Below are 13,058 nucleotides of genomic sequence, written 5' to 3'. Positions count from 1 at the left end.
GTTATTGCTCGGGAAGGTGTCCTCAGGCCGGTTGGTTTTAAAAACACTTTGTGATCGCTTCCCGTTGCTCTGTACGAAGTACCTTGTCACATGTTAGGGAGACTGGGAAGTACCATTTGGGGGTTGTAGTGGAGGTCGAGCCTCATTGTAGGCAAATCGCTAATGGGCAGTGATCCGAGATGAAGAGGGGAAAGATCTTAGCCTCCCGCAGTGTGCCAAGTATCCTTTGGTTAATACAGATGTAATCTAACCTGGAGTAAGTGTGGTGAACGTGAGAGTAGAATATATAGTCCCTGGATTGTGGGTTCTGGGTCCGCCATGCATCTCGGAGACCTAAGTCAAGTAATCTCTGTTTGGCCCGTGTTAGGTGCATATGTAGCGATAAAGGTGCATACTGTGCCCCATAAGGTACCCTTAACCAAGATCATCCTCCCCTCCTTATCCGAGTGGACGTCGAGAGGTTGGAATTTCATTGACGAGTGAAAGAGGAGCGCCACTCCCCGGTGTTTAGTAGTTGTTGATGATCTATAAATAAGGGGATATTGTTTATGTTTAAGCCTCAATTCATCGGCCCTCTGAAGGTGAGTCTCTTGGAGCGCCACTATGTCAAAATGGTGACCTGTGAGGTACTTCCATACTTTTTGTCTTTTCTGCGGTGAGTTAAGGCCCCTGACGTTCCACAAGGCTATCATGATTACCATCTTGTCAATGTACACCCACCTCCCCCCTCAATATCCGCCAATCCGTGCTCCCTCCGTAAGTGTTTAAAGAGCAAGAGAGCCCTGAAAGAAGTCTTATTCGACAAACAACTGCCCCAGCCTCCTTGCGGACAATGAGTGTGTAGTGCTAGAATCCCTCCCCCCCCCCCCCAACAAAATAACAGAAAAAAAGAAAAATAACCAGATCCCAACAATACCAACTAGAACTCATGTCGTTTGGAAGATGGTATTCCAACCGTTGGTGAGAACACCCACACAGTGTGGGTGGCGGATGGCGAGATCAGTAATCCCATCCGCACATATCTCGGGGTGCTGTCCTGTAGTCCAGGTTGTCTGTAGTATCAAACTTAGATCTTGGGTGCCGGTCGGGTGACTCTATCATGCATTTTTCTGAGGCTTAGAAGCCGGAACAGTCCCCACAGAGTGATCAAAGGGTTCCTCCAGATTGACGGCTATGGTACATGGTCTGTGCTGATGCTAGTGGGCGATAGATCTGATATCGTCTTAATTTGTGTTTCCCATGTAAGGGCAGGGCCCACCCTGCCGAGGAGGAGGCTTCACGACCAGGGCCTCGTGCAGTATCAGCTGCGGGTTCAGGATCGGTGGCAGGAAGACCCAACAAAGCCAGGCCCTCCTTTAGATCGGTGATGTGACATTGCTTGTTGTGCCATTCGAAACTCAGGCCAAAGAGATAGGTCCATCGGTATCTAATATTGTTGTCCCGCAGCTTGGATGTGATGGGCCGGAACTGTTGTCTCCTCAGTAACGTTGCCGGTGCCACGTCTTGATATATGCTGCACTCGTGCCCCTGGAAGGAAATTGAATTATTTTTCCTGGCAGCTGCAAGGATGGCCTCTTTCACCTTGTAGGAGTGAAATTTTGCAAGAATGTCTCTTGTGCGCTTCCGGTCACCAGTTGGCGAACCCCCAACCCTATGCACCCTTTCAAGCTTGATTTGTAGGACCTGTGAGCTGACAATTTCTGCAAAGAGGCCTACTAGAAAGGCTTCTAGATCGGGCCCTTCTGCCCCTTCTTCCAGGTGTCGAATCCATAGGTTGTCTCTGCGTGCCCTATTTTCAAGGTCCTCCATTTTCAGTTGGTTGTGTGCAACTGGTCTTGGAGAGCGCAAATCGTATCCTGCATTGTGGAGGAGCGCGTGTTCCTCTAGCTCGATGATTCGCACTCCCACAGAGTCCACATCACACTGGAGGGAGGCCATCCGATCTTTCAGGTCACTTTTCAACTGATCGATAGAGCCCGTAATGTCCTGGCTCAATTCCTTCGAAGCTCCACCTTGAAATCAAAGGTCTTCTTTGGTGAAAGCCATGGTGTCTGCACTGTCTTCACGCTTCCCGGAGGGTGGCTTATCTGTGGGGGCAAAGAAACGGGTGACCCCAGTCGTTACTTTGGAGACAGATTTCTTGGGCGGCATAGAGGCGAGCCCCCCCGGTCTCCACTCCTTCGACGTCCCAGCCCTCTGTCGATGCCGACCCGTGGACCCCTGCAGTCCACCCAAGAGCGATCTCAGTCTCTCACATTGTGCATATTCCTTCAGTAGTACTACTGGGTATCCAATATCGCACCCAAATGACTCACTTTACGTGGGTGGGCTGGGGGAGGCCTAGACCTCCTCCCAAAGTGTCGAGCGCCTTCTTTGTGGAACACAAAGCACCCCTCTGAACTGCCACTTCCTCTGTTAACACAGCATTCAGTCACCAAACGCGTCTCATATCCAGGTCACCTCACATTGCCAGCACCTCCTTCTCCGTTGAGTTCCCCGTGCGTGGCACAGCTGTACAGGAGAAGCTCCCGGGAGAATAGTCCAGCCCTCCGCCGGGTCTGATAGTCCTCACTTCGCACCGGCTAGGCAACTCTTCAATTACCAGTGGGGAGCGGAGGGTGCTCAGCAAGGTATCGGTGTGGCGGTGGAAACCGGGGGAGAAACCATGTGGTGCTCAGCACACATCGGGAGAGAGGCCCGAAGTGTTACTTGTCCGCCATCTTGAAGTCAGGCATCGGTGTTCTCAGTCTCTCAGGCCCATTCAGAACACCCCGCGCCCCTGGGTCTCACAAGTGCTTCCACCTCTCCCCACCCTTGCAATCGGTCCGAAGATGCTGGCCACATTAACTCCGGTTCCGCATTCGTACGTGCAACTCGCGTACCTCTAAAGGGCGGCCGGAGTGAGTAGAATGAACCAGGGCTGTGGGCTATAGATGCCTGCTCTTTCCGGTGTACGCATTGCGCGATGGCGTTCAGCCGTGGCACTTGGTTCCTGTACTGTCCTCCGTGCCGGTACTGCCACTTGAAGGGCGCTGAAATTCAATGGGCGCTGCAGAGGGTCCCAAAATGGCAGCCGCCGGCGCGGGTATTCCCAGAGTGCTCCAGAGGCGGCTCAGAGTAATCGTTCCACTAGAGCCGAATCTTTGTGGCGGGCCCCCTAAGACAGTCCAGGTGTTGAAGACGTGATCGGTGATCGCAGCATAGACTGCCAGTGCGGGGAACGATCAATATTGCCCCGAGACACTGGCGCAGACCTTGGAGCCAATATGGATCACGTCCTTTTGGCCATCTTGCTTGGCCACGTCCCCCTTGGAATAATTTTTAATAATGAGAGAAGATCATGAAGTCATGCTGCAGAGATGACAGATCTCGCCTTCGGTTAAATTGGCTTTCAGGTTCTCCTTTTAAATTACTTATTAAGTATTATCTGATTTGGAAATACCATAAAGGAATGGGACAGGGACATGCAAGAGCCAGCACGAGACAATATTGGGGGGAGGATGTGCTGCACTGTTTGGGGGAAAATAAAACATGATCGGTGGATCAGTTGTATAACAACATTTTGCCTATAAAAATACTGTGACACCGTAATATCGCGTCAAAATTATTGTCAACAAAAAATATTGAGTTTACACACTTTGCACTGAGTTTGCAACAGAAAATGACACACACCTGCGCACAATGTTTTGTTTGGATTTACCTTCCAGGACAGAACTAGTTCTGACCTGGGGAGTTGCCTGAAATTGTAAAGCAGTGCATAGCGATGATTTGAGTTACTCTGCCTCAAGGAGGAGCTCCATCAGTGGCGGGTCCTCCACTGAGGCGAAGGAGCGTCGCTTCACTGCTCTTTGAGCAGTGCAAAAAAGTGAAGTAAAATGATAATAACATGACGTTATTATCACTTTATTTTTCACTGCGGACTCTGAGCCAGGTTAGGGCGTGGCGGAGCTGCACTGGCCAGAACAGAGGGAGGAGTGGTTTGCACTCCCTAAGGGCGCAGTGCCCTTTTAGGCTGGCCAAACAGTCATGCACACTTTGCATGTTCTCCACCAGGCTGTAATGCACAGCCTGGGTGGAGAACATGGCCAGGTCCCCAGGCCCCTTCTGAGCATTGAACCACATCACTCAGACCAATCACAGCGCTGCTGTAAAGCAGCATCATGGTTGGCTGGGAGAGTCTGGGAGCATGGGTGCTTCCTGTCCTGCTGCCAGTGCAGAGAAGAGGACAGAGACGAGGAGAGGAGTTGCAGCGGATGCATTCACAGGTACGTTTATTTTATTCCACCCACCCCTCCGCCACTGTGTTCCATGCAACCATCCCTGGTTTTTGAAGCAAAACCCTGTGTACTAAAAATAGTGAACAGGTTTTTGCACCCAAAAAAATGCTACTTTAAAGCAGATGTTAACAAGGAGAATTGTTTTTATTTCTCCTAACTGTACTCATGTTGCATTTGTGCTGCACTGTACAAAACTTATGCTGGACTTCCAGTTACGCTTATGCACTAAGATACAGAGCTGTGACATGGGGCTCGGCAACCTGATTGTGTACCAGCAATAGGGAGAGAGGAGAAGAGTGCCATGTCTTAGTAGATATGGGGTTACCCTGCTCTCTCACTCTCACACAATGCAGCAAAGCAACTTTGGGAGCTGGTCTGCGTTGTGGGACAGTTTTGTAAATCTGGGCTTTGTATGTAAACTATAAAGAGATTGGAAAGAAATAGTGTGAACTAGAATGTCAGATATATATATATATTTTGCTGGCTTCGTCTCTCTGACCTCCTTCTCCTTTTTGTCCCAGAAAGGAGGAACACGGACCCAAGGTTTCTAGTTCAAAAGGTGAGTTTATTCGCTGCCCGCACCGCCACCGCCATAACACGTTTCAGCCTTCCAAAGGCCTTGATTTACATATATGGGTAATATATATACATAGATAAATAATAATAATGTATCACCGACTTACGGTCGCTAATGGGTAGTTATTGTTGGCCTCGTTTTCCATAGGAAATGCATTTTTTGTGTTGCTAATAACTTTGGCCCCATTTGAGGAGGATTAAAGAACTAGCAGTCATTTCTGCATCTTGAGATTAAAACATGCAGGGTGCACTTTGATTCATGTTAAATATGTGGTGGAAACCAACCATACATATTTTATCATGAGCTCGAACCAACCTGTGATTCTGTGCATTGGAATAGGTGTTCAATGTAGGAGTACACCATTATGGTTTATTAAGCATTGCAAATCTACTGTTATTGCATATATATAAAGAAGTAATTATGTTGTGCTTAATGTATATCTAATATATCCAGGAAAAAGTATTAACATGTGGATTGATAATACCACTGGTTGCAAATCACCCACGTATAATCCGGAGGCCGAGATGAATGCTTTATTTGTGAAAGGATTCACATACTCGTATATTAACCTTTTTGTTATGGAGGAGGATACTTTATCCCCATAGATCTTTACTCTAAAAAGTAAATGACGGCGCACCTCTGTTCCAGCAGTATAAATGATATTACATGTACATATATATATATCTATCCACATACAATTTGTCCTGACCTTAGCATACTCCATTTTTCAGACAAAAGCCTAAAAAAGCCTTTAATCCAAATCAGATCAACCACCAACAGGTCCCTGACTGTGTGTACTTTACAAGGTCAAAATGAATTTCATTTATTTTTACATGCTGCTTAATATACTTTTGTTGAAATCTGCTTGGTATTGTAATACGATGAATTTATTAACCTAATTAGTGGTTGTGTCCCCTTTAAAAGTGATATCTGTTTTTAATTGGTGGTGGTGAAAGCGAGTGTTTTCTCTTTAAATTGACATTCAGCACAATACTCTATGAACAAGTAGAAGGCAGAATCTCCTACCAAGCGAGAGCAAACACAAAGTCTGCTCCCAAAAGACTGGAGCTGGTGTACGGGTGGTGTATGGGTGTACTGGTGTGGAATAAAGTTGAATTAGGTATACTGGAGTGGTGGAATATCATATAGTAAAGTAATGTACAGTGGAGTGGTGGACAATGGAGTGTAGTACAGTGGAGTGGCATAAACTGGAATAGTGTTTCCTGGAGTGGGGTACAGTGGAGTGCCACACAGTGGAGTGGTGTACAGTTGAGTAGTGGATAGCGGGCTTACGTAACATTGAGGGTCTTACAGTCTAGTGTTGTAAAGTAAAATTGCATAAAGTGGAGTGGCGTATATTGGAGTGCCATACAGTGCAGTGGAGCAGAGCGTAATAGGGTACACTACACTGGTGTACAGTGTAATAGGGGACAGTGCAATGGTGTATACTGGAGTAGCCTAAAGTGAATTGCCATACAGTGAAGTAGCATACAATTAAGTAGTGTTTACTGTAGTAACGTAGAGTTTACTGATGTTAAGTCTTGAGACGTACATTGGAGTGGCATATAGTGCAGTAGCACACAGTAGAGTGTTGTACAATTCAATAGGGATATTTATAAAAGCGTAAAGTCCACTGACGTACACTGAAGTGTCATTTAGTGGAGTGGCGCAGAATGTAGTTTTGTAAAGTGAAATGGTATACAGTAAATTGTGGTACACTGCAGTGGTGTATATTGCATTTTAGTAGAACCGAGTGCCGTAGAAACGAGCAGCTTACACTAGAATAGCGCACACTCCAGTAGTGTACCACAAAGTGGGACATAGTGGAATAGCATAGTGTAAAGTGGAGTGCGTATAGTGGAATAGGATACAGTTGCAAGCAGTACTGTGTAGGGTCGACCAGTAAAGTGGCATGTACAAAAGTGTAATAGAATACAGTGGTATACAGTATAACAGCATAAAGTAGAGTGGTGTAGACTGGAGTGCTGTACAATGGAGTTGGGTGGAGTAGAGTAACCTACAGTGGATTAGCTAAGAATTTAATGGCGTATACTGGAGTGTCATAAAGTGGAGTGGTATACTGTAAATAGTGGAGAGTGCAGTGGCATAGAGTCAACTCAAATCAAATCAAACTTTATTCGGATTTTAGCAAGAAATCCATAAAGGCACAGCAAACCAAATACATACATTAAAAACTCTCGCCCATAGACAGTGTAAAATATTACGATATCATAAAACACAACAAAAAAACTAAATTGACAATAAATTATATAAAACATCCATATATATCGATTACTTTAAAAATCACACTCCTAGCACCATATGAGATGGAAAATACTACACTCTCCATGTGAGCTCATGAATGGTAATATAGTCTTTGGAGCACAACAGAATTAAAATGATGTAATCAATACAAACTCTTAGAAAAAGAATAATAATAATCATGAAAGGCATAGCAAAGACAAAAACATTCAAAATCCTCCAGCTAAAAAAGGTTATTTTACACCCAGTGTTCATTTTGTGGCTACACACAGGGCCTTGCATGTTAGTTGTTAAAGTAAACAGGAGAGTAGGCTTAAAGATTTGGCCCTATTAGTTAAACTGCCTCATAACACAATCCATCTATGTGCCTTAATGATTTAAGTCAACTCTTATACACTGGAGTGGCATAGAGTGAAGTGTGTAATTAAAATGAAAGGTACCGCAAAATTATGTCAAAACATGTGAATGTTATATCTGATAAATATGAATTTTATTATCTAAATGTTGATTTTCTTCCTGTGTATATATAAATGGTGTAAGTAATTGTAAACATAAATGTTGTATGAACCGTTATATATTGTGCTTTGGTATACCATGCAAAATGTACAGTATAACAGAGTACATGGGGCTTAGAACTCATGATGTGATTGGTTGATGGCTGTGGTTACCAAAGTTAGAAATATGCCATGTTGTTTTGATGACAAATTTGCACTACTGTTCGGTCAGCGTTTGGCTAACTTTGGTGTTAGGGTTACATATAGTTAATTATTACATTTTATTATTAACAGCCAATAACCCCTTTCATGAAGTAGTCATTCATTAACGTTTTTGTTTAGAACATTGTATATATTATCGACCTATGGATTGAAATTTTTTATATACCATAATAACTTTGCATCCACTTGAGGAATGTCTGCACATTTAGGCAGATATCTTCCACTGCTTTAATTCAGGAAAGAGTAAAGGTTTTTGAAGGGTTGGCTGAAAGGGGTGTAAAGAAAAAATGCACAAAAACAAGGAATCATGTTTGTTTAACTAAATTTGACAGGATTAAATATTATTGTGTGCACATGTTTATTTTGTGAATTGCAGGTAAGTAATGTAAGGCTTTTATTAGTTTTAATGTATTTAAAGTTAGTAATATTTGTTGTTGTGGCATTTTTCTGAAATGTGGGGTTATTTATTTGCGGTGGTACCACTGTATCACAAGCCATTAGCTGATTAGGTAATCATTGGCTTTCCAAACTTAAAGGCAGGCATGTTGGTTTTAGGTACACTTTCCCTGTGTTATGCATTGAGCTTTCCGATATGGGTATGTATTAGGTTTGGTATTTTTTTCTATTGCCACTTTATTAAAGTAGTAATAGATAGAGCAAAATATTTATAAGTTTCTAGATATTTTTTTTAAAACTACAGAATAGTGCGGGAATACTGCAGTAACCCAAAAATTGTCTATGGTTAACATTTTTGTTTATACATGTTGTTATATTTTTATACCAGTGTACAGTGAACAGCACTTTTTTTATGTAGAGTGGTAATTATTACAAATAAACCCACTACTCTGTACACATTTTGCGCATATTGAAATATGTAAACAATTGAAGATTCACTGTTAGTAAAATATGTTATTACAGTACACTGTCTTACAGTGTATTTCCAATTTTTCTTTAATGTTTTTGGTACCATGATGCTCCTGCACTACTCATAATTTAAAAAAAGATATATATATATACTTATAAATATTTTTCCCTATTTATTACCACTTTGCTAAAGTGGTAATAGGCATGGGAAAACTATCAAACCTAATACCTTTCTACATTGAATGGCATACTGCAGAACACAGGGAAACTCGAGGTGGAACCAAGATGGCTGCCTTTAGCTTTTGTAAAGTCAGTCATTTATTCGCCAATCAGCTAATGACTTGTCATCGCTATATACCTCGGGAGAACTGCTGTTCTACCGTGGCACAGATATAGATAAATTACAAAGACTTAAAACATATGAAAAACTTACCCTACTTACCTGCAGTACCCCACAAACTCATCTGTGCACCATAATACATAATCCTTCCAAATTTCAACAAACATTCGACTGATGGTTTTCACGCTACGTGAAATACAAAAGTCTATGTTAAAATGCATTGGATTTTATGCCTGTTTTGGGACCCCCCCTTTTCACCCCCTTGATGAAACACCACAAAACTTCCAGGTATACAAGAATAAAATGGGGCACCAGGTCTGCAAGGTTTTGCTGACATATTAAACAGGTGCAAAGTTATTAAGGGACAAAAATCCCTATCTCTGGTCATCATAGCTATAACTATAAAGTGAGAGTGGCTACCGCTGCTCTGAAATATAAATTGCCTCAATTGAATTTAAATAATTCAGGTTCAAACTAATAATAAAATTACAAATAACAGATTTTTAAAAAATTATTAACGCATTAAAATACGTACAAATATTATTTGGCAATAATAAGTTTAACTTTATATATATAATAGATAGATAGATGGATGGAGAGATAGATAGATAGATAGATAGATAGATAGATAGATAGATAGATAGATAGATAGATAGATAGATAGATAGATAGATAGATAGATAGATAGATAGATAGATAGATAGATAGATAGATAGATAGATAGATAGATAGATACCTTTAAAATAAAAACAACACGTAAAGAATGGAAAACACAGACTGGAATTAATAATGCTACTTAAAATATTAAAACTAACAAACATATATATCAAAAATATATATAAAATCTGAAAAAATAAAATGAATACAAAGCCAGCACAAATAAAAAAAATAAAAATACAAAGTATTAATGTGTGAAACCAAAAAATAAACATTTAGGCCCTTATTATGATATCGGGCGGACTTCGGTCTGTCCGTCCGACACTGTTGTGTGAAAGGAACTGGCCGACCAGGTGGCAGCAATTCCACATTCCCAATTAGGATGCGACCGCACATAGGGCCTCATTAGCTGTCGGTCGGAAAGCAATTGGACCGACTCCTTGTCGGAATCAGTTCCGACCGATTCTTGTTCGGAGAGTCCGACCAACCCATTACGATGTTTCCGAATACCGTTCGGTCGGACTCCTATTGACTTAAATGGGAGCCTGTGTTCCAACCCACAACATAGGCTCCCTCTGAAAAAAGGGGTGGCTGGGGAAAACCTTGCACCCTGTTGGAGGCACCCCATGGCGCATGGTTGTAAAGAGGGGACTCATAGGTACCCCCACGGACCCCAACCGGAGGCCTCTGGGTGAAGGAGGGCCTGCTACGGACCCCCAAAGTCAGTTTCTGCCAGCCCTTCCATGTCGGACAGGCCAATTCAGAAAGGCTGTCCAAATCTGACATCGTAATACGTCGGTCGGAAACACGGTCCATAGAGCTGTACGATTCAGCTCCGACCGACTCAGATTCTCCGAATGCCGGTCGGAACTGATTCGGAATGACCGAACAGTTATCTTCCATTGTAATTAGTCAGTCAGAAATGTTTCCAAGTCGGTTGAAAACATGGGTTCTGACACGGGTTAGGAAAATCTGAATGCCGTTCGGAGCTTTTCTGGCCGCATCGAAACGAGGCCCATAGTGCGGTTGGAAACTTCAATTTTTCAAAGGGAGCCTATGTGGCGGGCTGAAAATGCCCATAGCACAAGCTCCCATTGCAAAAATTGGAAGTTTGTTAACATCCCTGCACCGTGTGGCAGGCACCGACATGGTGCAGGGATGTTCAGGGGGGCGTCATAGGTGCGTCCCAGGCCCAAATGCGGAGGGCCAGGAGCGAAGGGAGCCCTGCTGGGGCCCCCAAAGTCAGTTTCCAACAGCCAATCTATGTTGGAAAGGCCAGACGTGGGTTGGCTGTCGGAAACCAACAGCCAAACCATATTGGTCCCCTGCTCACTTTGCCACTGTATTCAAGCTTGCCTGGCTGATAAGGGGTATTACCCTGAAACCGGTCCCAGGATGCTTGTTTCCGGTCCAGGGAAGACCTGGCTTGGTAGTTTTGGCTGGACTGTTCCCATGAGGAACAGGGTCAAGACTGATTTGCATATGGCTGAGTCTGAACTGGGGTGGAGAAGTTAGCTAAAGGACGATGATGGATTCAACCCAGATCAGATAGTGACTGGGGATGAGTGTATGAAAAGCTTCAATGCTCCGTCCATCATCTCCTTGTGTTTGCTTGTTGGAAGCCAACATCATAATCCCGACGGCTGAAATGGCGTTCTTAAGGGATTATGGTGCCTTTCTCATTGACCAATGGGCTCCATGAGTCCGTTGGAACCGCGTTGGATTCTGCCGCCGGTTTAAATTCCGACCGCCGTCGTCCTAATGCAGCGGTTGGACTTTTAACCTACCATGTTGGGTGGAAAGCCTCCAACCAGGCTTTCCTCCCAACATCGTAATGGGGCCCTGAATGAATATTAACAATCAAAACTAAACAATTGTAGAGAAAATGTTGGAATTTGAAGGAGTCAAAATTATAATCTAACTACAACACCAGCAACAGTAGGGAACGTGTTGAATGTGGATTACCACTCCAACATAAGAAAAAGCAGGGAAAGTATTCGATTTTTGCAATGGCGGCTCCTCCGCTAAGGTGGAGGAGCATCGCCCCACTACTCACAGAGCAGGGTAAACGAAAAAATAAAATGATAATAACTTAAGTCAGGCGAGGGCGGGGCGGGGCTTGGCTCCCCTTACGTCGGGGAGGTGGAGTGGTTGTGCACTCTGTAAAGTGCACATGAATGTTTGACAGGCCCTCTCGGGACGACCAAACGTTCATGCGCACTTTGCACGTTCTCCATGCAGGCTGCATTACAGCCTGCATGGAGAACATGTCCAGGCCCCTATTCCCTGTCTGAGCGCCAAACCATGGTGCAGCATTGAGATTGGCTCGGGGAGCCTGGGTGCTTACCAATCACAACGCTGTATTGCAACATTGTGATTGGCTGTGTGGAGCCTGGGTGCTTCCTGGTCCCCAAAAGAGACTTACTCAGCATTGGAGAAATGCGGTGATGGAGAGACGCAGCGTGATCAGGTAAGAGATTTTTTCTTATCCAACCTCCTCCACCCCGCCACCCCCGTACCTTACCGTCCGCCACTGGATTTTGGAGCAGTTAGATTTACTCTTTCCTCTCCAATCTGAACAATGGTAGGGAAAGTGTTAAATTTGAAGTGGTTTGATTTACAATACTGAGCCCAGCATAAGCAAAAGCAGTGGAAAGATTGCACTTTGGAGAATTTAGGTTGACTATTCCCTCTCCAATATTAGCATCAGTAGGGAAGGGTTGAACTTAATACTCCTACTTCAACATAAACAAAAGCAGAGAAAATGTTGGACTTTTGAGGGGTTGAATTATATTCATGCCCCATTTTTGGCATCAGTAGGGAAAGTGCTGGACTTTTGAGAGGTCAAATTTAATATTTTCACTTCAATGTAAGAAAAAGTAGGGAAACATATGGACATTAGAGTGATAATATTTATAATTCCAACTCCTACATTTAAATAGAAAATGTTTTTTTTAAAACATCTTTTCATTGTTTTATACAGAAAAATATGCAGAAACAGTCGGCAATCGCACAGTCATAATGAGACAACACAATGGTGACAGCAGTAAAATAGTCTACATGATTCAAATGATGACAAAATATCTTTTGAGTTGCATCAGGGGGATAGTAATTCCTCCTCCGAGAAATGCACAGGTGCTACACAGATTCCTCCCCTATAGTCATTCCACCAAATAGAAAATGTTTAAATAGAAAACAGTGTACACATAGTTACAATTAAAAATATATTCATTACAGATATATAACACTAAATTAATTGAAAAAAATTCAAAGTTCATATTACAAAATAAATAAAAAATCTAAACAATTACAAATATTTAAATTAAATCAGGGCCTTGTTCCTTGAGAGCTACGTATCTGCCTGT

At 43.2% G+C, this 13,058-nt stretch overlaps 1 protein-coding gene across 1 annotated transcript in view; it reads left to right on the top strand.

Annotated features, from left to right (window-relative positions):
* LOC146799703 (uncharacterized) overlaps positions 1-13,058 on the top strand; it is an 87,962-nt gene that overhangs the window by 63,042 nt on the left and 11,862 nt on the right. The window contains exon 2 of the mRNA XM_085627351.1: positions 4,803-4,836. Coding sequence (XP_085483477.1) covers positions 4,803-4,836 — 34 coding nt within the window. The remainder of the gene's footprint in view (positions 1-4,802; positions 4,837-13,058) is intronic.

The sequence above is a fragment of the Triturus cristatus genome, chromosome 9 (assembly GCF_964204655.1).
Source record: "Triturus cristatus chromosome 9, aTriCri1.1, whole genome shotgun sequence".
Taxonomy (NCBI): domain Eukaryota; kingdom Metazoa; phylum Chordata; class Amphibia; order Caudata; family Salamandridae; genus Triturus; species Triturus cristatus.
Note: the sequence above shows the minus strand (reverse complement) of the source record. Positions and strands in the feature narration are given on the sequence as shown.